At 40.9% G+C, this 25,838-nt stretch overlaps 1 protein-coding gene and 1 pseudogene across 1 annotated transcript in view; one reads left to right on the top strand and one right to left on the bottom strand.

Moving 5' to 3' along the window:
- Positions 1 to 8,217: 8,217 nt before the first annotated feature.
- Positions 8,218 to 8,397, top strand: LOC143928548 (U2 spliceosomal RNA; annotated as a pseudogene).
- A 1,205-nt stretch (positions 8,398 to 9,602) lies between these two features.
- The window catches only part of LHX4 (LIM homeobox 4), a 97,829-nt gene continuing 81,593 nt past the window's right edge, over positions 9,603 to 25,838 (bottom strand). The window contains exons 5-6 of the mRNA XM_077453096.1: positions 16,625 to 16,793; positions 9,603 to 12,598 (exon numbers count right to left, since the gene is read on the bottom strand). Coding sequence (XP_077309222.1) covers positions 12,237 to 12,598; positions 16,625 to 16,793 — 531 coding nt within the window. The 3' untranslated portion in view covers positions 9,603 to 12,236. The remainder of the gene's footprint in view (positions 12,599 to 16,624; positions 16,794 to 25,838) is intronic.

Genomic DNA, 25,838 nt, shown 5'->3' with positions numbered 1-25,838 from the left:
TGTTCCTGAATTTCTTTGGGTCTCGGCATGATGTGTAGCTTTTAAGGATCTTCTGGTGGACCTTACTGTGTCAAGCAGCTCCTATTTAAGTGATGCCTTGATTGTGAATAGGTGTGGCAATAATCAGGCCTGGGTGTGGCTAGAGAAATTGAAATCAGGTGTGGACAACCACAGTTATAGTATGTTTTAACAAGGGGGGCAATCACTTTTTCACACAGGGCCATGATGGTTTGGATTTTTTTTCACCTTTAATAATAAACACCTTAATTTACAAATTGCATTTTGTGTTTACTTGTGTTGTCCTTGACTATTGTTTAAATTGGTTTGATGTTCCGAAACACTTAAGTGTGACAAACATGCAAAGGAACAGGAAATGAGGAAGGGGGCAAACACTTTTTCACACCACTGTACACTTATTGTGATTTTATTTATTTTTTGATCAAACGTATGTAGCAGAATACATATTGGCCTGAATTTTATGAAGAGTTTTTTTCTCTTTTTACATTGACTCTTTTGAATTTTTTTTTTTGCGCTATAAAAAAAAAAAAAAAATGGTGATCAAATGCCACCAAAAGAAAGTTCTATTTGTGTATGGAGGAAAAAAGGGACAGAAATGTATTTTATGTACATTGTTGCATGGCTGCGCAATTGGGTTGGACTGGACAGAGTGCAATCATGTGCAAAGATACCAGTAATATTAAACTTGTTTTTTTCTCCCCAATGCCATTTTTTTTGTCTGCCTTCAATTTTGGAAGACCTCTTAAATATGAGATCTGGGCAAACAAGGGAAGTTAAGCTTGCCATCAGTGCAGCGGGCCCAAGTTCTATTTTTAGAGAGAATTATTTTACACTGCCACCTTGCAAAACGGGTACTGATCAGGGGTCAGCAGAGAGAAGCATGAAGGGGCACTAATAAGCTGCATTGATGGGACCCCCTTACCAGGGTGTTCCTCTGACCCCCAATGTAAGCAGCACAGGGATGGTGGGATATGACCTTACAGGCAGGTCAAATTGCACAGGAATTTTGGCTTAAAATCTAACAATAACCCCTAGTTCAGGCACTAAAGAGCATGGCATCCTGTACAGAGCAAACGATTTTACCCCAGTAATCAGGTTTATACTATGGCTCATAATCTTAGGCGGAGCAAGCCTTCATGCTTGCATTGTCCAGCAATTTGGTCCTCAGAGGAACTGCAGTCTGCTCACATAATTTGTAATTAAAAACATCTTTGCCATTCTGAAGCTTCCCTCCAACAACGCTGCATATTTTATATATACTGTGATTCCGTACTTGCCAAATATGCTGCAGAAATCTCCCTCTACTAAGTCTGGCTGAAGCTGCTGCCTGTTCACTTCCTAGATTTATACAGACACACTGAGGCACACCTCCAGCTCTGCAGCTCTCAGTGGCCCTCTTATGACTCATCCCCCCCTTCCTGGCAAACTTTCACAAGAGAGCGAAAGCTGAGCCTAGGCTAATGACCAGACAAACAGGAAGTGGGCTGTATAAGGTATTTACTGGGAGAAAAAAAAAAATGTTTTAATATCCAAAGTTAAAGCAACAAGGGCAGAAGATTTGTAGATGGAAAGTTGAAAATAAATACTGAAGATCCTTTTTAACAAGCAGATCAGCTTTTACAGTCATGATAGCAGTAAATCCGTGAAACATCCTTCCAAAGGATGAGAACTAAACTACATCTGACTACAAAGTTTCAGTGAGCTACAATGATACTTTGTTAGTAAACCAACATTTACTGGGGAGTTGGAGGAATTTTCAATACTAGCCAGTGATGTTGTCTTAGGCTGGATTCACACCTATGCAATTTTAGTGCAGTTTGCAGATTTGCGCTACAGAACGTGTTCCATAGGAAACCATGTTAATGGAATGTAGTGCAAATCTTCAAACTGCAGAAAGCACTAAAACCGCATAGGTGCGAATCCAGCCTTAGGCCTCTTTCACGTGGGACAGATCAGTGATGATCCGCCCCGTGGACATCCGCTTGCAGGAAGATGACAGGTCTGTCTCTGCACACTGCGCAGGGACGGGCCTGTCAGAGCGCCGCTCTCCCCTATGGTGATCAGGTGACGACGGACCGCAGAGTCGGATCGGTCATGTGAAAGAGCCCTTAGGCTTGGTTCACACCTATGCATTTTTTTTTTTTTTTTTTAGTGCATTTTCAGTTCTGCAGAAACGCACACTACAGTCCATTTAACATGGTTCCCTATGGATATAGTTCACATCTGTGCATTTTATGAAAAGGGCCAGGGACTTTTTTCTGGTTTTTGGTTCCATAGACTTCAATGGATCAAAAGTGTGTATTGAAAAACACAAAATGCACCCTCAATATGCAAACTGCAACCTGCATAGGTGTGAACCAGGACATAGGCCTGGTTCACACCTATGTGTTTTTAGTGCATTTTTCAGATTTGTACTACAGTCCATTTAACATGGTTTACTTACGGAACATGTTCTGGAGTGCAAAAAAATCCATAGGTGTGAGCCAGGCCTTATAGATCATAGGCAATATGCCAAATTGGTGGCCTGTAATGTACTGTATACAATAATATTGTATGTACAAGGCCTTCTATACACACACAATTATGTGCATTTAACCGCTTGCTGACCAGCCGTCACCACCAAAAGAAAGCTTTATTTGTAGGGGAAAAAAAGGAAGTCAATTTTGTTTGGGTGCAGTGTCGCACAAACGCACAATTGTCAGTTAAAGCGACGCAGTGCTGAATCGCAAAAAATGGCCTGGTCGTTCAGCAGCCATATCTTCCGGGGCTGAAGTCATTAAAAAGACACCTGCGTGTTCTTAATTTTTTTTTTTTTCTATATGAAGCATGCAGGTTCTTGTAGTTGAAGTCAAAATGAAAAAAAAAAAAACACCCTTCAGAAGATATAGAGAAACACATCTGTGCCTTTTTCTGTCTGCCCAGCATATTATACCCAGTTGGATTGGGTAATGGAGCTGGATCGAAGGACCTCTCAGTTCACGTTTTAGTGGATCTCAAAATCTATTAACTTGTACAGTTTTTTTTTTTTTCTTTTATTTTGTTGCTCGTTGGCCCTGGTGGGGGAAATTGGTGGAAGCCTAGTGAAATGACTTGGCTACTAACCTCCATTAAAAACAAACTGTCACTTTATCCACCTATACTACCATATATTATCTACCATATCTACCATATATGATACCCAAAAAGGCTTTGTTCAACCCAGAGCTGAACAGGGGCCATTTCCATGCAGCAAGGCCAGTTGAGGATCATTTTTTTTTCCACATCCCATTTTCCCAATTCTTAGCGAAGGCTCCTTGTGCATTTTAACATAAAGCATCTGCTCACTTGATGCATAAGCCTAATATTAAACAATTTCTAAAGCATTGCTTAGACTGCAACTTCACTGCCAGCAAACCTTCCCACAAGTGGTTGCCCTTTCAAGAATGGCTTTTAATTCACCTTGGTGCAGTGCTTTTAAATTTGACTTTGGCACTTTGCATTGAGTAATTTCCTCTGTTGCATAAAACACGGGTAGTCCAAAAATCCCAGACGTGCAGAAAAAAAAAAGATATATATATCTTTTGTTTGTTTCTGTGCTGGTACCTGCCATGAAGGGGTTAATCTTCCTCATGAGCCATATGCATGCAGCTTGTGAGCTGCCCTCACCATTGCAAATGCTGCAGCATAATCTGCTTTACAGTGGAGCTCTCTGCAAACATCTATACACCGACACGCACACATGCTCAGCTGTAATCCCTCTCCTTTCCCTTAACTACCGCTAACCAAAGTGCTTAATGCACAATTTAAGCTGGATCCACTCTAAAAACACTTTAATTGAGGAGCATTAAATGTTAAAATGATTAAAAAAGATGATATAAATAAAACCCAAAGAGAGGCCGGGACCAGCATCTGCAGTGATATGGGAGGGAGGAGGGGAAGTGTTGAATCTCTCCAGAGGCTTATGAGGCTCCTGACATGAAACTGCCTACTGCCCCGCTGCTCGTAATTATTTGGTGGACAAAAAAGACAAATTTTTCGTTAAATTTAGCAAAGCACCTGTATAGGTAGATGTAATGCACTGTATCATTCTCAATTTAAAATCTATAACTCCAAAAAGCCTATATGTGAAATCTTAAAGATTGATTCTGAATATACACTCACTGGCCATTTTATTACAGCTGTTCAATTGCTAATCAACCAATCACATGGCAGAAACTCAATGCATTTAGGAATCTAGACATATTGAAGATGACTCGTTGAAGTTCAAACCAAGCATCAAAATTTGGAGGAAAGGGGATTTAAGTGGCCTTCAACGTGGTATGGTTGTTGGTGGCAGACGGGCTGGTCTGAGTATTTAAAAAAAAAAAAACTGGGTTTACAGGGAATGGTCCAAAAAATAGAAAATATCCAGTGAGCGGCAGTTTTGTGGCGGAAAAAGCCTTGTTGATGTCAGAGGAGAATGGGCAGACTGGTTTGAGATGTTAGAAAGGCAACAGTAACTCAAATAACCGCTCGTTACAACCAAGGTATGCAAAATACTATCTCTGAACACACAACACATCGGACCTTGAAGCAGGTGGGCTACAACAGCAGAAGACCACATCAGGTGCCACTCCTGTAGCCTCGGTTTCCTGTTCTTGGCTGACAATTTGGAAACGCTGACCAAAATTGGACAATGGGAGATTGGAAAAACATTGCCTGGTCTGATAAATCTCATTCAGATAGTAGGATCAGAATTTGGTGTAAACAACATGAAAGCATAGATCCATCCTGCCTTGTATCAACGGTTCAGGCTGCTGATGGTGTGGGGCACACTTTGGCCCCTTAGTACCAATTGAGCATCATTTAAACGCCACGGCCTACTTGTGTTTTGTTGCTGACCATGTCCATCCCCTTATGACTACAGTGTACCCATCTTCTGATGGCTACTTCCAGCAGGATAATGCACCATGTCACAAAGCTCAGATAATCTCATCACTGGTTTCTTGAACATGACAATGAGGTCACTGTACTCCAATGGCCTCCACAGTCGCAAGATCTCAATCCAATAGAGCACCTTTGGGATGTGGTGGAATGGGAGATAGGCATCATGGATGTGCATCCGACAAATCTGTAGCAACTGCATGATGCTATCATGTGACTATGGACCAAAATCTCTGAGGAATGTTTCCAATATCTTGTTGAACCTATGACATGAAGAATTAAGGCAAAAGGTGGTCCAACCTGGTACTAGCAAGGTGCACCTAATAAAGTGGCTGGTGAGTGTATATTAAATTCAATTCATTATGTGTGTTTTGTACTGTGCATGCACGTCCAAAACCAGTCCTATTTTGAGGGTGCAGTAGCTCTGAAGCAGGCCACATCAATTACCCCCTGTGAATAATCCACAATAGTTTCTGCTAAGATTAAACTGTGCTCATAGAAATATATACAGTATCTCACATAAGTGAGTATACCCCTCACATTTTTGTAAATATTTTATTATATCTTTTCATGTGACAACACTGACAAAATTACACTTTTCTACAATGTAAAGTAGAGAGCGTGCAGCTTGTATAACAGTGTAAATTTGCTGTCCCCTCAAAATAAGTCAACACAGCCATCGATGTCTAAACCGCTGGTAACAAAAGTGAGTAGACCCCTAAGTGAAATTGTCCAAATTGGGCCCAATTAGCAATTTTCCCTGTCATATAACTCATTAGTGTTACAAGGTCTCAGGTGTGAATGGGGAGTCGGTGTGTTAAATATGGTGTTATCACTCTCACTCGCTCATACTGGTCACTGGAAGTTCAACATGGTACCTCATGGCAAAGAACTCCCTGAAAAAAAGAATTGTTGCTCTACATAAATGGCCTAGGCTATAAGAAGATTGCCAAGACCCTGAAACTGAGCTGCAGCATGGTGGCCAAGACCATACAGCGGTTTAACAGGACAGGTTCCACTCAGAACAGGCCTCGCCATGGTCGACCAAAGACGCTAAGTGCATGTGCTCAGCGTCATTTTCAGAGGTTGTCTTTTGAAAATAGACATATGAGTGCTTCCAGCATTTCTGCAGAGATTGAAGGGGTGTGGGGGGGGGGAGGGGGGTATTCTGTCAGTGCTCAGACCATTTACCGCACACTGCATCAAATTGGTCTGCATGACTGTCATCCCAGAAGGAAGCCTTTTCTAAAGATGATGCACAAGAAAGCCCGCAGTTTGCTGAAGACAAGCAGACTAAGCACATGGATTACTGGAATCATGTTCTGTGGTCTGATGAGACCAAGATAAACTAATTGGGTTCAGATGGTGTCAAGCGTGTGTGGCGTCAACCAGGTGAGGAGTACAAAGACAAGAATGTCTTGCCTACAGTCAAGCATGGTGGTGGGAGTGTCATGATCTGGGGCTGCATGAGTGCTGCCAGCACTGGGGAGCTACAGTTCATTGAGGGAACCACGAATGCCAACATGTACTGTGACATACCGAAGCAGAGCATGATCTCCTCCCTTCAGAGACTGGGCCGTAGGGCAGTATTCCAACATGATAACGACCCCAAACACCTTCAAGACGGCCACTGTCTTGCTAAAGAAGCTGAGGATAGAGGTGGTGGACTGGCCAAGCATGTCTCCAGACCTAAACCCTATTGAGCATCTGTGGGGCATCCTCAAACAGAAGCTGGAGGAGCGCAAGGTCTCTAACATCCACCAGCTTTGTGATGTTGTCATAGAGGAGTGGAAGAGGACTCCAGTAGCAACCTGTGAAACTCTGGTGAACTCCATGCCCAAGCGGGTTAAGGCAGTGCTTGAAAATAATGGTGGCCACACAAAATATTGACACTTTGGGCCCAGTTTGGACATTTTCACATAGGGGTGTACTCTGTACTTCTGTTGCCAGCGATTTAAATATGAATGGTTGTGTGCTGAGTTATTTAAGGGGACAGTAAATTTACACTGTTATATAAATTGTACACTCACTACTTTACATTGTAGCAAAGTGTCATAATAAAATATTTTAAAAAATGTGAGGGGTGTTCTCACTTTTGTGACATACTGTATGGTTGCTCAATGTAGTCATCATAATTTAAATCTGGCTAATACCTTCAAGAAAATCCAGCAACAAATGAAACATATCAATGAGCTACTGATGTTATTTAGCAATCACTAGAACTGCGATTAAATCAAAAAATACTGGCAATTTTCCTTAATTTTACTTTTGTGTAAATTGCAGCCTTACTGCTAGGAGCACCTTACGGGGTTACTGGGATGGTACTGGGAAAACCAATCACAATCACAATTTCCACTGCAAGTCTGAACCTTATTCAATTGTCTGTAGTGATAAAAAGTGGGACTGCCAAGAGTGTGTTTGATTATAACTTTCCTGCATCACAAGATCACCAACAAAATTGTCTAGATTGTACTGGTGTGCTACAGCAATAACTAGATGAAAAACTCAAGAAGTGAGTAGGTAGTCTGTGCTCCTTGCATGCATATGAGTGTTTAATTTTCCGTTTTTACCAGAGTTTACGTTTAAAGCTGACCTAAACTTAAAATTTTACTCTATTTCAGGAACTTACTGAGTCATTAAGAAGGCAGGGTGAGGTGTAAAAAAATACCATCATTTGGAAACAGCAGGTCTCTTTGGTGCTTCCGATGTGTCATGTGTCCTGGAAAATGCAGAACGTCAGGAAAGACTTTAAAGTGGTCCTAAAGGTTAGTTGTTTTTTTTAATGCCATGCATTCTATGCATAAAAGTAAAAAAAACCTTTATTATGCAGCCCCCTTAATAATTACCCGAGTCTGATCGCGATCCAGTGATGTGTATGAGAGTGGGGGCTCTCCCTGGTCTCTGCCTCCTCATTGGCTCACAGACAGCAGTAGAAACAATGGCTCCCACTGTTGCCAATCACAGCCAGTGGGGCGGGGCCGAGCCCCATTGTGTGTGTCTCGTGGACAAACTGGGTGGGGCTCGGGAGCAAGGGGCACAAGTGTCCCCATAGCAAGTGGTTTGCTATGGGGTCACTCAGAGAAGAGAGGGAGCCAAGAGCACCAGCGTGGGGGCCTGAGAAGAGGAGGGTTGGGGCTGCTCTGTGCAAAACCATTGCACAGAGCAGGGAAATATAACATGTTTGTTACTAAAAAAAATGAATAACAACTTTTAATATCACTTTAAGTAGTATTAGTGGTATTACAGAAAAATGTTAGCTGGTTACCTGGTTGTCATGCTACGCACTGGCTACTTTAAATCACTTCTTGGCCATTTGGCTAAGATCAAGTGTAGTATCTGTTCTTATCAGTTACCAGGAGGTGGCGCTTGCTTCCGTCCCTGTTCTATGGCGCGGTGGACCAGGAGGTGCGGTGGCTATGCAAAACCTGCTGGTGTAAAGGTAACCTGGAGCGATTCGTAGCCGAAAGGGAAGCCTTCTGATGAGGATGGAGAACCACTGGGTCTGGCTGAAGGGTCGGGTCCCTAGCCTTCTGACTTAGATTTGGTGCAGTCCCTAGACCCACCAGTTTTTCGGGAGAGAACACCGGCCCCGCTTGTAGAGGGGGGTTTCGTTGGTTCTTCCTGAATGTAATTAGGTGGGAGTAATGGGAGCGAGGGGGGAGTATAGTGAAGAGTGCTCTCCCTAAGCTTTTAGCGCTCTATACCTTTCTGGTGGGGAAGGGGGCTGTATCAGTCTGGGCTGTTGGTCAGGGTTGTGACGAAAAGCCTGTGGTGAATGTGCCCCTGGAGTGGCAGTCCAGGGGTGCCATAGCTTGCACAAGTGTTTGGGGGGCAGTTCACTACACACACTTTTTTTTCACACCTGCCTCTAGGGCCGAGCCTTTTGGCTAGGACCAGAGGAATTTTTAATTCCTGGCCGAAGGGCTGGCCATTGTATTACACAATGGCCACTTTTCACTTCTTCCACTTCCTTCTTCCCCACTTTTTTTATTTATCCCTATGTTTGTCACTTTTATGTATTTTTTTGTTTGGTGTTCACGTTTGTCACAGTGTGATGAGTAGGATGTGGGTCCTTGGGCCAACTCTAAAAGTCTTGGGGGGGGGGGAGACATAGGCCTTCTTGCTTGGTTCGCCTTCTCTTATGGGGTCTCCCTTTGGGGGAGCCCCACCTAGTACTTGGGTGGGTCTGTTTCAGAAGACCCTACAGAGAAAGGGGGACCGCCTGGTTTTGGCCAGATGGTCCCATGTGAAGTACCTCAGTCCCCGTCTGGAGCCTAACGCCTGGGGGATCAGGGTAAGGTCCTTCCCTAGTGGAGGACAGTGTAACACCCATTGCATGTTTTGTGTTTCAGTCTTTATGTGTGTCCCATTTTTTTGGCACCGGGTGGAGTTCTTGGGTGTGTTTCACACAGTGCTTATAGTGTTCATAGTAAACAAAAATGTACCAACTTTAGGAGCCAGTTTTAAGAAAATAGGCAGCCATAATACAAAACTCCATAATGGTAGTCTACTGGCAACTTTAAATATCCCCTCTAAAAATTGGTGATAACAGAACATTTATGTTGGACTAAGTGTGCTGTTTTGCATACTTGTAGCTCTTCAATAAGTATTGTTTTTTAGTGCATATGGTAACTGTAGTCCTCTACCAGTGCAATCAGGGTTATGGACAAGAAAGGCAAAGCTTGATAAGAAGACTGTGTTTTATTTACATGGATTAGACGCATATGGTACTTTCTCAGACACATAGCAATAAATACATCACAAGACTTTCACTGCATGGACTGTACAGTATATACACATTAAGGAAAGCTGACACTTTGTGCAACCTGGTCAATGTCCTGGACATCAAGAAGACACATTAGAGAAGGCAGATAACTGCTGAATGTGCCTTAGTGCATGTGGATGGAGCACATCAGTACCCACTGCTCAAGAGAGAAAGAATCCTTCCTACTGTGATGTATCTACAAATCAAAGTGTTATAAATATAACCTTTTTTTATATTCCCAGGGCTCTCTTTAAACCAAAAATAAAAATCTTTTTCAGCATTTTTAATGCAAGTGTTATCGGACAGGGGGCAGCACTGTGCAGAAGAAGCTGTATTATGTGGGTAGTTGTGCGAACAGACAAAATTGTGCTAGGTCAGGATTGGGATGTGCACTTTGAAATTGTATTTGGAATGGGTGTGGAAATGTGCTATTAAGAGACTGAAATGAATCGATAAGATGGAGAAGGTGATGCTGACAAATGTATATTCATAAACTGCAGTATGGGACCCTGCTACGTAATGTGGCTACATTGTAGTAAACTTTCTCTTCATTGACCAGCATCTACCTGAAACCTTAAAATGCATAGCGCATGTGAGGAGGAAATATTAAATCCTACACATGTTAAATTATTTGTCTCTAGCTCTGTAGTTTTGCTTCCAAAAAAACCTTAAAGGGATTCCCTAATGCATATAAAGTAGATCCTTCTCATGCTTTTGTTTTCACTCCTAAGGGTTCATGAAACATCCAGTTGCCCCCAGGCCAGAGCAATCCATAATCTCATAAAGTTCTCGTAAAGCTCTGCATTATTTAAAGTTTATGTGCATGGAGAGGGAGGAGGCCAGAAGCAGAAAACCATCACCAGCCTAAACCATCACCAGCCTATCAGCAGGGGAAATAGCTATTAGAGGGGTTTTCTAACTTTACAGACATCCCCCTCCAGCAAAAAGAGCCAAACCATCATCTCATCATCTCATGGGTATCTTATACCTGACTGTAACGAGAGAGATGTCTCACCGAAAACTAGGGGATCCCCGTAATCACATGTATACCCTAAAAGGCCACCGCTGCAATCATCTCTCAGTTGACACACACTAACAAAAATGCTTGTTCTCATTACTGCATTGAAAAGGTTTGAAAATGTGTGTGATGAGGAGCATTTCATATGGTTGGAATCACTTGTTATCTCCCATTTGTGACTTCTCGCACAGCCTGATCTTTGCCCAGCCATCACAAAAATGCTTGAACTGGGTACATCTCAACCTTAAATCTACAATTGCATTCACAAACAAATTGACAAGTCACAGTGTCAATGTTCATCTAGATGGAAAAAAAAAAAGTGCTGGGGTGCCAGAGGTGGCTGTGAAAACTTCTGAAGTCTACTTTCAGTACATTTTGGACAGCCTCTATACTGTAAGACTATTTGAAAGCGCAAAGCTGTAATGTTTTCAATCATAATGGAAAAAAACCCACCAGAAAATGATGTATTGTCTTAGGAAATCAAAGCATTGAAAACTATAATAGGCATAGAACCATAAATAATGATTCATGTACAGATGTGTAATAAATGCACCCCAAAAAAGAAACAGGGTTTGGTGGTGCTCATTTTTGGAAAAGTAATGATTATGCTTGATGATAAAAGATTTGATATTGGTTTAGTTTTAGATGAGTTAACCCATTTAAATAGTGTACAGTTCTGTCAATGTATCATGCAGAAATCTGACCTTCCAACAAGTAACTGAGATTGAGTGATCCTACAATGTATTATGCAAATATCTGACCTTCCAACAACTAACAAAGACTGGGTGATCCTACAATGTATTATACAGATATCTGACCTTCTTCCAACAAGTAACTGAGATTGGGCGATAGGATCACTGTTAGCTGTTTAACATTAGAAGTCTCTATACTGTTCTAAGACCCTCAAAGGAAACAGGTGCCAAATAGCAGCTGTAGACCCAAATGAAAATGTGTTGCAGGTTTGTTCAGTGAACAATGAGGTGCTATATTGAAACATATTCCTCTACGTCATTTATTTTGAACGATAAGATCCTAGCCCACAACAGATGCTGCATTAAAATGGGTAAAGATTGTCGGCTGCATGTCAAAACTAATGGTCTATGCCATTTAGGAAGACCAGCAGTATTGTCCAGGATACCCATCAGCTATATTCATGTGGCATGATGGTGTATATACTCATGAGCACAGTATAACGTGGCCCCTAGAGACTCGAGAAGAGTGGGAAGATATGTCTCTTGAAATCTCCCAGGATTAGGTAGGGAGATCTTGACCCACAAAAGTGCAAACATTCCATTTCAGTGTTATCACCTTGTGTTTCCAACTATTGTCTCTGAAGGCTCCTCCAACTTGCTTGTACAACTCCATTTTCAACATGATGGATTTGGTGCAGTTTGCATCAGTTTGATAGTATTGTTCTTAAGAAGGAGCTTGTGGTTGTATTTGATAGTTTTCTGAAGGCAGAGTATGGTGTCTGCAGAGTTTGGCAAACTCAGTGATCGTCTATAAGGTCTGACCTCAATTCTTTAATTTATTTTAAAATGGAGGATGATCCATCTCATCTAACCAGGAACCTGGGCTAGTAGGAAAATCTGGATAGCCCATGCTGCTTTCTGTGGAAATATCGGATGTGGGTGCAGCTGGTAGTGCTCGTAAAGGAGCGTGGGGTAAAAGCCCCCCTGAATTGTCCATGCTGTATGGCAATCCATGTGATGGAAGGGAGGAGATAGATGAGGGTGACTGAGGAATGTCATATGGACTACCATCATGAAGATCTTGGTAGGACTGTCCAGTGGCATCTATCGTGAAGCCTCCATTGGTCAGTGGCACATTTACAAGGTCCCCTCCTGCACTGTAAATGCCTCCTGTAGATCCCAGCTCAGACAAAATTTGGTCATCTGTTGTTGAAAAAATACAATGGTTAAATGAGTTACTATCATATACATATTTATTGTATTTAAAAATTACTGAAAATGTATTTTTCAATTGCTTGCTAGGCTAAAAGATAAATATCAGCTTCAATAGAACTAAGGACATCTATTGGTCTTTATCACTATCATCTGCACTGCAGAAAATGCTACAAACTTGACACCTTGCGGCCTCTTTTAGCCATGAAATAACAGTGAAGCCATGAAGAGAAAGATATCCTGGGAGGTCCGAGATATCGAGATATAGAGCATCATCGGGTGCTTTAACCTATCAGTGTCCACCAAGCATTAAAGTAAACTTATCATGAAAGGTATCATTGCTGATCTCCTGAAAAAGCTAATTGTCTGGCTGTCATACTGACCTATTGGCTTTAGCTCTTTCTGAGTCACTAATGAAAAAAAATGAAACACGTATGCAGGTCAGGAAAATCAGAGTAAAGTCAGAGCTCCATATCTGAATACTTGTTCTGTTTTAGGGAATCTGTACTAAAGCAAGATAATTAGCATGCCAGTCAGGCTACCAGCATTTTTAGAATGAAAAGTGAGCAATGGACGCTTCATTTTTTCCTCATGATAGGTTTATTTTAAAATATCAGGTCTTTACAGAAAAGGGACAGCTATTTGTAAAAATAAGCCAATAAAAGGGATTTTCCAAAGCCAACAAATTGCTCATGCTAAGTTGTGTTGCATTTCAATGTAGCCTTAGTGTGCCATTAAACATGACAAGTCCTCCTTTAAAGTTCTTCTTTATAGAACTCTAAAACATAGATATAATGAAGAAATTAGTCTGATATCAAATAATAGGCAGGCAGTTTGAATTATAAGCTGCTTATTATTCCACACACACCAAAATCATCATAAACCAGTTGATGGCTGAACTAGAGGTATGATTAATGCCGCTTCGCCGTTCTTATTTATTTGATCAATTGCCTAGTTCACGGCCGTGTTTGACAAATGGACTGCAGGGAATACTACTCAGGTATTTACTGGAGATGGAGAGGAAGCTGTAACTACCGATGGCTGTCAGCCCTGTCGTACCTACAACTTTCTAGCAGCCCAGCAAACCAGCTGACAAATACAAAGTTCATTACAATGCACTATATTTCATAACAACACAGCATGCACTTCCATAATTCACTGTAACTTTCCGCCTTGGTGAATTGCTTTGCACTTTTTTTAAATGAAGGGCTGTGTTCTGCATTCCGGCTGTTGCAGATCTCGATTTTTAGCCAACCACAAGCATTATGGGAGAATGGAGTGCCCAGTTTAATGTTATACATGTCATATCATAATCTAATGAGCAAAGAAATTCAAGTTGTATCTAGCCATGTATGACAGTCCTAGAAACCAGACTTTTTTAGGCTTCCCAATGTTTTGATCCATGGTCAAGATTCCAGTGTAAAGCTCATCACAAATGGTAAACTTTGTGCAACCACTTTGCATTTACCAATAACTATGTAGTGTGATGCCCTACCTTACTGGATATAAATAAAATTACTTTAAGGTAAGTTCTCTACACATTTGTTGGTAAGTTTTAAAGCCGAACTCTAGACCTTGTACAGGCTACTACTGCTTTTCTAGAACCCAACTAAAAACATAGGGATTAATCACAAACGGTATTCCACTTTACCTAAATTCAAGGTGTGGTTCCAGCGGTCAACGAACCCATAGCAACTACAAAAATATGTCAAGGTATAGGCACCAAGAACCAAAAAGTAACCACTCTAATAAGGCCCCTGTGGCTTGTACTGCATACAGTTTAAATTAAAAAAACTACACGGAGATCAAGGGCACCACATGCCTATATATGAAATAATCAAGAAAAAACTTTGGGATTTTAAAGGTGGCAACAGAATATTACAAATTATTTGTATAAAATCAATTTTATTTTAATTAATAACTAAAAACATTTAAAACATTACATTTCCTTGAAACAACACCATTCTATCCATATGGTCCAAGTCATGCAGTCATTTCATCCCTACATGTTTCGCCATCACTGGCTTCTTCAGTAGATTTTTAAGTGCTACATAAGCCACTAAAATTTAAATAATACAATTACCATGACATTAATCTCTTGACGCCAACCACATGAATATATTCGGCTGCTTGGCAGGTGGGCCTCAAACCCGAGTGGCTGCATATATGTAGTCCTTTGTAAACCACTTACCATGCTGAGAGCGCGCTCCCTGCGTGCTTTCAACACAGTAGCCAGTGGGGATCAGTAAGCTCCTGATGCATACTTGCAATCGGGAGCTTTCTGATCATGTGACCGCTGTGGCAGCCAATCACAGCAATCATATGACCTGAATGCCTGCCTCCGCCTTCTGGCTTTTAGAACTGTTAAAGAGCCGGGAGGCGGTCGGCATGAGGGGAGTTAATCAAAATAAGAAAAATCATAAAAAAGCTTTACACTTGTAGACCTTATCAAAACACCTCAAAAAAACATGAGATAAAAAAAAAGATTTTTAGTTCTGGTGGAGGACAAATAATTTGTATTAATCTGTTGGCTCCTTAAAAATCCTAAAGTTATTTTCTTGATTATTTAAATGAAAAAAATCTTTTCAAATTTGCGTTTATTAATTTAAAGTAAAAAAATGTATAAATATAAATACCAACACCCTTCACCATATCCCAAATAAAAAAGACAACATTGTCTTAATCACATCAGTATGTCCAGACATCACACTGATTACTGTGTATAAACAACGCAACCCTCAGCCAACAAAGCCTAGCTGAACTGCTTGCTTGGTAAGCTGCTTTATGTTTTATGGCATCTCTGCGCTCATGCCCGCACTGCTTTCATGTTATATGCAGTCCATTGTGTACAATTGTCATGTGATCTGCCGGTACAGTGATTTGCCATCGACTGTGTCTGGTAGACACGGCGGGTGACAGATCGTGCTGCAGCGCAGCCCATGGGGTCCTTGTAAAGTGCAATCTGGGAAGGACATCATATGATATCCACCCAAATCTAGAGAGGTCCCGCCTGACCATCATTTGACTATAGGCCGAGTAGTAACTGGTTAGGAACCAGAGCCTTCTGGACCTATATTAGATCTATGGGTGGCCTGATGTAAACTGACTTGTGTCCATTTACATCAAACTGTTGGATAAAAATAAAAAAGCATGAAGACCCTTTTTCATTTTCTTTCTAGACTTACATGGAGCTTTCCATCAGGCCTGCCTGAAAAAGCGGCAGGCACACTTGATTAAACCAACTGTGTGAAGGGGGCCCCAAATCTCTTATACAAAGTGGAGGGTTCAAAACATTGTGATCTGTAATGGCAAGTTTGTTGTCCACAACACACAGCCATGTTGTTTCCTAAAATATTCCTAAGTCCCAACTTTATAACTCCAGGATATTGAAAACCCCCCCCCCCCGATACACACAAATCCCTATAACTACCCACTGGTATGAAAAAAGAAATATCCAGTTGCCCATTTCACTTAGACTGCAGATGAAGGAGAACTCACAGGGGCAGTGAGGGGAGTAACTGTGATTTTGGTCCATCTAAATTGTATTTTTGCCTGGAGTTGGGCTTCAGTTCTAAAAACATATGCAAAGGCATTCTTCTTGAATATGTTTGATCCACATGTAGTCCTCTTTGCAGCACCAAGGACATTAGATACGTCCTTGGTGCATTTAACATGTGGGACTAATTTAAGGGTTGTAGGATGTGTATGTTTATGTGGTTACTAAATATAAAGATTGTACAGAGATTTTAACATATGTGGACAACTAAAGCGTTTTAGTGTGCAGTAGTCTAGTGTAGTATTCGAAGATCTATTTATAAAGCAATGACGATGCGCACAATACAGAACCTATAACAATTTCCATTTCAGCTTGCTGCACTCAGATCGGTTAAAGGATTAGTTCCGCTTGCCATGGATTACATTTTCTTGGAAAGCCTTGTAGCTTCTAAGGACAAACAAAGCTGTCCTAACAATGGGTCACCATATAGCTCCATAAATAAGGAATGACTTCATAGTTACCTCTGTAGCTTAATTCACTGTCACTAATGCCACAATCTTCTGCAGAGCTTTCCTTCCCAGGCTTCCCTACACGGGATTTCCTGACGCTCTTATAGAATTGCCCCCAGCGCTGCCGCCCTGCGTCTTTTTTCAGCCGCTTCTCTTTTGCACGTCTGTTTTGGAACCAAACCTGAAATGAGAGGTAGAGTGAATTTTCTGTCTACAGTATAATACGTATTTTTTACTAGGGACAAGTACTGATCCTTTTTTTTTAGTACTCGCCGGTACCAATTACCAATAGCTACCGCAACTGTTTTGTTTTAACTTCAGCTATCAGCAATGGTACAAAGCATTGAAAATGTATTTACAAACAAAATAAATAGATTTTTGTTTAATTCAGCGCATTTTCAATGTGAAATGTGTAAATATATGTTAATATATATGTGTAAAAATATTCACTAACAAAGCGAACAAATAAAAAGTTTTAATTGTTAATCGTTTATAAAATAGACATGAACAAAAGAAAAAAAGCAGGAAAATAATAATTAAATGGAGGAGAATAGGGAGTTAAGTAAGGCTGATTAGAGTAAATTAAGGGTTATGAGGGGTTAAACAGAGGAACATTTGTTCATCCCTTTGATCTGCAGATGAACAAACAGAAATATACAAAAAGAAACAATGTTTATTTTTATTTTAGTGTTTCAGGGCTGAGAAATGTTGTTAAAAAACATTGCTGGCTGCTTTTTTTTTTTTTTTGACAGCTCCAATTACCAGACTTCTTTAACACCGGGGAGACCCACTGACAGTTTAAAGAACTGAGCCTGAAAGTAGGGGTTTCAGGTATCGGTGCATTTGCACACGTACCGATACTTGTCCAAATACTTGGTATCGGTACCAATACTAGTATCGATGCAACCATAATTTTTACATAGCCCTCTGTGACCCCTACCATTCAACCATATATGATTTTGGGTTGATGGACTGTTAAATAGGACTATCCTTTTTACTTTTACTGTACTCCAGCCTTACTTCTAGTTCTCTTGTACAGGCATCACTCCTGTACTGTAATTGCTTACTCTGATATCACTGCTCACTGTAAGCTTATCTGAGTGCACATTAGAAGCTGCAGCAACTTAGATAGAGCCCCCCTCATTTGATGCCTGGAGACATCCGGCTTCAAATAATATTTGCCTCTCCAGCCTGCCTATCATTTTGCTGTAATTTTTATTCAAATGGATTTCCGTTCTTTGGAGCCTCAACATCATGTAGACACTACCAAGGCAGGTTGCATGCAAATTCAATCTGCCTAGGAACTTCCACTTCTACAGAATAACATTCACCCATCAAAGCCTTTAGATATTTGCTTTCATCAGACCTAAGGGGTCTTATGAGGTGTACTGAGGTGGGGTCCTGTGATGTTTTCTATGTACAGTAACCTACCAGGTCTTCCCACCAGCCAGGTTCTTTCTGCCTTAAATAGGGAAGCACAGAAGCCCAGTAATGACATCAATGGGTCTAAAATAGGATATGCAATAACCATGGAAAGATTGTATTTAAAAGCAAGCCAGCGAAGGCAAAATCTAAGCTGATAAAACTTCAGATTTAGGCTGGGTTTACACTGGAGCGGCTACGAGAACCGGATGTGATTTGCACCGCACTGCAGTGCAAATCACATGCAATCTCTGTGCGATGCGGGTTCAGCCATACAGATAGTATGGCTGAATTCGCATCGCACCCACCACAAACTCGCACAGGACCCTTTTTTTGGTCCACAGCAGAATCGGATCCGATTCCTGTCCGAGTTTGCAGATCGCACTGCGATATGCGAACTGATCTGGGGGTGTCATTAAGGTTTCACTGACACTCCCAGCAGTCCGCATAGGGCAGTGTGAACTGCCGGCGGGAGGCATGCGATGCGGGGACCCGCCGTGGATTCACGGCGTTCCCGCATCGCTTCAGTGTGAACCTAGCCTTAAAGAGTAGTTCGACTCAGCACTATTTTTGCTTAACGAGTCAACAAAACATACTTTTAGTGCATCTTCAGGTAAATTTACATCTAACAGACAAAAGATATGTTGAGGAATTTAAAAAGTTAGGACCCTTGTGTGGCCCCTCCTGATCGTCAGGATCTCACAGGTACCATGATGTCATAGGAGTTTCCCTTATTCTGCCCTTATAAGCAGTCATGTGAAGTAAAATAAAAAGCTTAATAGAAAGCTTTAAGAATATGTTACCCCAACATTTCATATTCCTGATGTGTGTCTGTTGTACCCTGTACTTGTGTAAAAAGTATCCTATTCTCTTTGCATTGCTTCCTTTGTGTGAAATCCCTGGTGTTCTTGCTAGTCCCCGTTTTCCTATTTCAAGCCAACCACGCTGGCCTTGAGAGCATATCTATAGATGGCCATACATGTATCGAAATTCGGCCCGTTCAGCAGGGTCTGACCAAATTTCGAGCCATGTATGGGCAGGCTGCTTGTACAGAAGTCAGTCTACCAATTGGCTTCTGTACAACCAAACTGTTGGGTTTTTCCCGAACAATCAAAGCTGCTTGCTATAGCTGGCAACTTTGATCAGTGTGTTCTAACAACAGGTAAGACTACCTGCTGTCAGAACACAATAGCGCAGCAGGAGTGATTCTCCCATCCACTTCAAATGAATGGATGGGAGAAACGGGTAATTTTTTTGGTTCAGACTGCTGTTTGAAGGAAAAAAAATGATTAATATATGGCCAATTAATCTCAGTGTGGTCAGTTTTTTGGCTGTTCTGGTAACACAGCCTGCCTGTCCTTCAATTATCAGATTTCTGCTGATACCTCCTCCACCACAGCCAATTACTGGGAAGATCAGTGCGCTGCCGTTTTTTCCTCTTCCACCTCTCTAAGCCCCTTATGCAGCTGAGAACAAAGATTATGTGATAATCACTTATAATAAATAGTATTTATATTTTTTTATATATATGTACACAAACCTTTGCCTTTCATTTCTATTTCAAATCGAAGGGCTATATTACAAGATGGGGGTTCACAGATACTTTAAAACAGACACATTAGAGTGTCTAAAAAATGTTGTGAACATGATAAAATTGTGGCGAGATACAAAAGCATTAATAATGACATAAAGTGGAGATATGGCTGAAAATTGTCTTTGCAGCTTACGGGGGAAAGCAGAAAGCAGTATTTGCAGTGGCAAGAAAAAGTATGTTAACCTATTGAAATTAAATGGTTTTCTGCAGTAATATGCCATAAAATGTGATCTGATCCTCATCCATCACAACAATAGATAAACAACAATGTGCTTAAGCTGATAGCACACAAACAACTCTAATTTCTCATGTCTTAATTGAACACACCCATTAAACATTTACAGTGCTAGAGGTAAAAGTAAGTGAACCCATAGAGCAGGGATGTTACCCCCAAATTCATTGCGGGCCGCATCAGCATTATGGTTGCCCTCAAAGGGCCAGTTGTATCCTTAATATTAGATCCAGAGCACCCCCACACCCACTTACACCCTTACATCAGATGTCAAGAGCCTCCAACCATCAGAAGTCAAGAGTCACCCACCCTCCCTTATATCACAAGGCATCCCCCTCACCTTGTGCTGCTGCTGAGAAGAAGCTGCGGGTGGATTTGGGAAGCAGGGTTTGTTAACATGCCTAGGGAACCACCTGGCTCAGACCTGCCTTAATACCTTTGTTGCCACCTAGCCCCTTCAGGTTTTAGAAGGATTCCACCATATTTTATCCACACTTTACCAACAAGGATTACCAATCATTTGTATATAGACAGAGTTCTAAAAGTTCCCCCTTTTTCCTCATTGACGAATTGGTGCCAGTCCTTGCGGTCCTGATCTGGGTGACCCCAATGGGCTTGGGAGTTTCTTTGGGCCCCTGTGGGCATAGTGAACACCACCTCCTCCTCCCCCCCCCTTCACATAACAACTACAGTGGGAATCCCTTATGCCGAGTACACACGATCTGAGTTTTTGTCTGGAAAATCTTGGATGGTTTTTCCGACGGAATTCCGCTCAAGCTTGGTTTGCATACAAACGGTCACACAAAAGTTTTCTAAACTTTTGACCGTCAAGAACGCGGTGACATACAACCCCACGATAAGCTGAGAAAATTAAGTTCAACGCTTCCGAGCATCTGTCGAATTGTTTCCAAGCATGCGTAGGAATTTTGCGCGTCAGAACTTTTTCCATCGGAAAAATACAGAACCTGCTCTCAATCTTTTGCTGGCGGAAATTTCGCCAGCAAAAGTCCGATGGAGCATACACATGGTCAGAATTTCCGACCAAAAGCTCTCATCTGACTTTTGCTGGAGGGATTTCCGATTGTGAGACAAGACAGCAGCAAGTCTTTTTGTGCCATATCTTTATGAAAGCAGTTTCGTATCATATACAAAAAGGAATAATTACACTGTGAATGTCTGTACTCCTGAAGAAGAATCCAAAAGTATTGTCATTCGAAACACAGACCCATCTTGACAGAACCAGCAGCCATTATATCTATGTAACTCTGGAATTTGGTATATATGTATCGACCAAACCAATGCTTTTAGCTTCCTTTGTATTTTGTCTAATTTTGTATAAATAAAGTTTTGTTACTTTTATAAACACAGTTTTCATCCAATTGTCTGTCCAGTACAGTCCCATTTAAGGGGGTGCTGATGTTGTTGTATATCATTTAGGGATGTGGGCACAATTTCCATATTCCAATTTAACTAACAATTTTATTAGAAAACTTTTTTACTATCAGTTTGCCTAAGTTCACTACCGCTTTAAGGTAGAAAATGCATGAAGCTCGGTTCACACTGGAACTGGCTGAGGATCGCACAGGAACGCTGTGCATCCCTGTTCCCCGTTTCAGGGATGAATCAGGGCCGAATCTTTGCCTGAATTCAGCCCTGAAACAGAGCCAAAGATACACAGCATTTCTGTGCAGTGCGCTCCGCAGCCGCCCCGGAGATATGTGAACCGACTCTCTAGAAAGCTGGTCACATTCTCCTTCTATGCGAATTGGATGCGGTGAAAAACCCACATTCAATTCACATAGGTGTGAACCAAGCCTTAAAGTAAAAAATGTTTTACCATTGTTTTACTTTAAAGCTTTCATCCCAAAAGTGGTACTTCCACTCATCTTATTCCTACGTATGCGTGGTAGGGTTCCCGGCGTGAAGCCGAAAGGTTACACTGCCAGGTACCCTTACCTGCAATGGCGGTGGCAGCACCCGACAGCTGATGGAAACTTCAGCTGCGGTGTCAGCATCGCTGGACTCCAGGACAGGTAAGTGTCCGATTATTAAAAGCCAGCAGCTGCAGTATGTGTAGCTGCTGGTTTTTATTTTTTTTATTTTTTTGGGGTAGACCTTCGCTTTAAGCACATTGTGTTTGTTTTTTGTTGTCACTTAGATGAGGATCAGATCATTTCAAGGGGGTCCCATGCTTTTTCTTTCCACTTTAAAAAAAATCCTTTCTATCCTAGGTCTCTAAGCATTTTAGTCTTTTGCTAGCCAAGCATTCTTAATCAACAATAATCATACAGAATTAGAATTAAAGCAATTTTAAAAACACACACACACAAACACATACATATGTACATACATGTGTGTGTGTGTGTGTGTGTGTGTGTGTACACACACACACACACACACACACACACATACATACATACATACATACATACATATATATATATATATATATATATATATATATATATATATATATATATTATATTTAAATACCACTCACACAGATCTCTTGTATAAAACTTATGTGTTGGCTATGTATATATTGTTCTTTTTTTGTTAACAGGTATTCAATATATCCTCATCCATGCTTCCAGAGTCATGTGACACAACAGGGTGCAATATAACTGCTAAATGTGTCTGATTGTTGGCAAAAGGCAACAAAATATCTTTCTAATCACAATGTTGCAAATCTCTGCTAACAGTAATGGCACATAACTAAGCTCTCTTCAGATACTGGCTTTATGTTTGAACTGTCATCAGAATCTGCCAGTTTCATCAATGCCAGAAAATGTCTATATTTCTTGGCCCTCCTCATTTGGCCTGAGACTGACGTTTTATGGAATCTGCAATATGTCTGTAAATCTAACAAGCAACACATGACTCTAATGGGTTTTTATAACTTTCTGTAATCCTGCAGATACAGGCTGCGAAATAGTAAAGACGGTGTTAGGCTGATGACGCACCGGCGATTTTCTTGAAGCGATCACTATACCTCCCACCCCAATCATTTTCTATGGGATCGCTATCAGTGACATTTTTAAAGTGATTTGCCACACTGTGGATTAGTGATCGAGGTTGATCGGCACTTCAGTTTAGTGGTAAAATCACTAGTGGTGTCCGCTCTTAATGCGTTTCGTGAAATGCAATCGATATTCTTAGCTACAAATTGCTGAAAACGATTGACTAATGGCAGAGTACTTCCTTTATCCATTCACAGAACACTTTGGGGGGGATTTACTAAAACTGTTGCACAGACAATCTAGTGCAGCTGTGCAAAGCAACCAATCAGCTTCTACATTCAAATTGTCCAAATGAGCTTTGACAAAAAAACCTGGAAGCTGATTGGTTGCTATGCACAGCTGCACCAGATTCTGTGTGCACCGTTTTTTTTTTTAAATCTCCCCCAAGACTTTTTGTAAATGGAATAGAGAAGCAGAGGACGCTTCTCTCTTCTGGCCACGGCCATGCCACACGATCCCTGCACTATAGGAGAGCTGATCAGCACTTAGTTGCAGTGCTGGAAGAAGATCTCTGACTCTAGTATCTGGTATCACTAGAGCTATCATTTTTACACTACACAGTAGAGCTGCATGATTCTGGCTAAAATGAGAATCGCAATTTTTTTGCCTAGAAGATAAATCACAATTCTCGCGGCATAACATCATCTTTCACATTAAAACAACAAAATTGGGCTAACTTTACTTTTTTTTTTTTTTTATTCATTGAAGTGTATTTTTCTCAAAAAATTGCGTTTGAAAGACCGCTGGGCAGATACAGTGTGACATAAAATATTGCAGCAATTGACATTTTATTCCCTAGGGTCTGTGCTAAAATATATATAATGTTTGGGGGTTCCAAGTAATTTTCTAGCAAAAAATATTGATTTTAACTTAAGAAACAAGTGTCAGAAAAAGATTCAGACTTTAAGTGGTTAAACTTCCTGCATGTACACATTGTTTAAAAACGTCGACTGCCTGTATTTTTTTTTTTCACACAGAAATGTAACCCTTTGATCTAAGAAGGAAGAGTTGGTTACAATGTTACATTTTAAAAACTTGGTAGACTACCCGGATGTTTTCTTTTGACAGCTGAGTGAGTAGATAAGTCTCTCCACTTGTTATATGAAAGAATCGGCAAAGCGGGGTAGAATAAAGTTCGCAATTTTTTAACGATTAATTGTGCAGCTCTACTACACAGCAGCAAGCAGGGCCTAGGATTAGGATTACCATCATTAGAGGTAACTTCTTCGTGATAATTCTGATTAGCCTAGCTCTAAGGAAGGGGGTGTGCCCCCCGAAACGTGTCAGATATGCCCTGTGGTATGGTCTTGCACATGTCCACACACTGTGTGATATTTTTGGCTCAATTTAGAGTTGCCTTTTGTGAGTACCTCCTTTTTACGATTTTATCACTCATTAAATTGTCAGTCGTAATGCACAAGGGGTGCGCGCCTTCCATTTTGACTTTTTAGAGGTAACTTCTTAGTACAGAGCAGAATTGAAAAAAAAATCCTGGTATTCTGAAATATAACCCATAAAATAAAATAAAAATATTAAAAATAATTATTATAAGCTGAAAACTCAAAATTTACCATTTTTAACATTTTTGCCTAGTCAGCTTATAAGAAGACACCTGACCCAAGTATGAATTAAACAATATACAAAAAAAAAGCATCTATGTCCTTAAAAATATGTGGGTACTCATAGAGCTATAAGCAGGTGGAGGCTTACAGAAGCTGCTAAACTTGGCCTGGACATCGATGACCCCCCAGTAACATGAGGGTTAAACAGGGGGGCTGAGTTATAGCAGCAATTAACAGAGTTCCCTCTAGTGGCTAATCTATAAATCTGTACATTTAAAATACAAAGTGCCTGCCTTTCATTTATGAGACAGTTTAGCAGCATACACTAGTGACAGGTGTAATTTAAAGTGGAGCTATTATTAAAATTTACACTAGTCAGTAGGGCACATGCCAGCATTACCCAATCACAAATATTATTTTGAGTGAAAAAGTCCTTGCCATGGATATAAGGAGCTGCTGTGCTCCCAGCCTAGATCACATTGCCGCACATGGTCTATCAATCTTTACTGCAGTCTATAGTTTTCAATCAACTCTAAGATAAAAAGAATGCTACAACAATTACAATCTATGCAAAGTCGCAATGTTTTTAGTATTTTACCACACATTCATTTTGTTAACATTAATATGATTAACATTTTATAAATATCTAAAAAACTAAAAAATAGAGTAAGGATTTCTCAGATTTTGCAGATTCCCATGGGAGATATACTTTGAATACTGGCATCACAGGTGTTCCGATCATCGGCTACTGCTCAGCCTGTACAACTGAATGGCAGGCTGTAAGCATGTATCAGCAGGTATCTGCGCATCCAACTGTTACCTGTGCTTAGGGATAGATGTCTGCCCCTGGATGCAATCTATCTGCATTTTCCTTTTAGTCATATTGAAAAACACTGGCTATGGATTATCTCGGGGTACAACCTCAGTAAAAAACACAATACTAATTACCTGCCCCCCCCCCCAAGAAATATCTTCTTTTAGGTGGCAGCTAATGCAAAAGACTTGAGAATGTGACTTGACCTTGGAGAACACAGTTTTCTGTCTGGCTTATTTGTAGACAAACCCATAAGCTTAGGCCGGTGTTCTGTCGAGAAATGTCCCCCAACGGATAGTGTCCCCCCCTATACTGCGCTTGCGCAATATGGAGGACAAAGGAGACACCAAAAGTCTCAGAAGAGGAAGAGCTGATCCTCAGCTCTACACGGCGCCTGCGCACTTAAAGAGGAAGTAAACCCTGATGGGTTTACTTCCTCTTTGATTCCCTGCAAAGGTAAAGCATAATGGACTACTATGCATCGCATAGTAGTCCATTATGTGTCACTTACCTGACACAGGAGCCAGCGAAGTCACCGCTGTCCCTTGTAGTTCCGAGCATCCATTTTCTTGGTGGGTCTCC

The sequence above is a fragment of the Lithobates pipiens genome, unplaced genomic scaffold (genome assembly GCF_037356315.1).
Source record: "Lithobates pipiens isolate NorthernLeopardFrog02 unplaced genomic scaffold, aLitPip1_a1.2 Scaffold_23, whole genome shotgun sequence".
NCBI lineage: Eukaryota > Metazoa > Chordata > Amphibia > Anura > Ranidae > Lithobates > Lithobates pipiens.
This window is presented reverse-complemented; position numbering and strand designations above follow the sequence as displayed.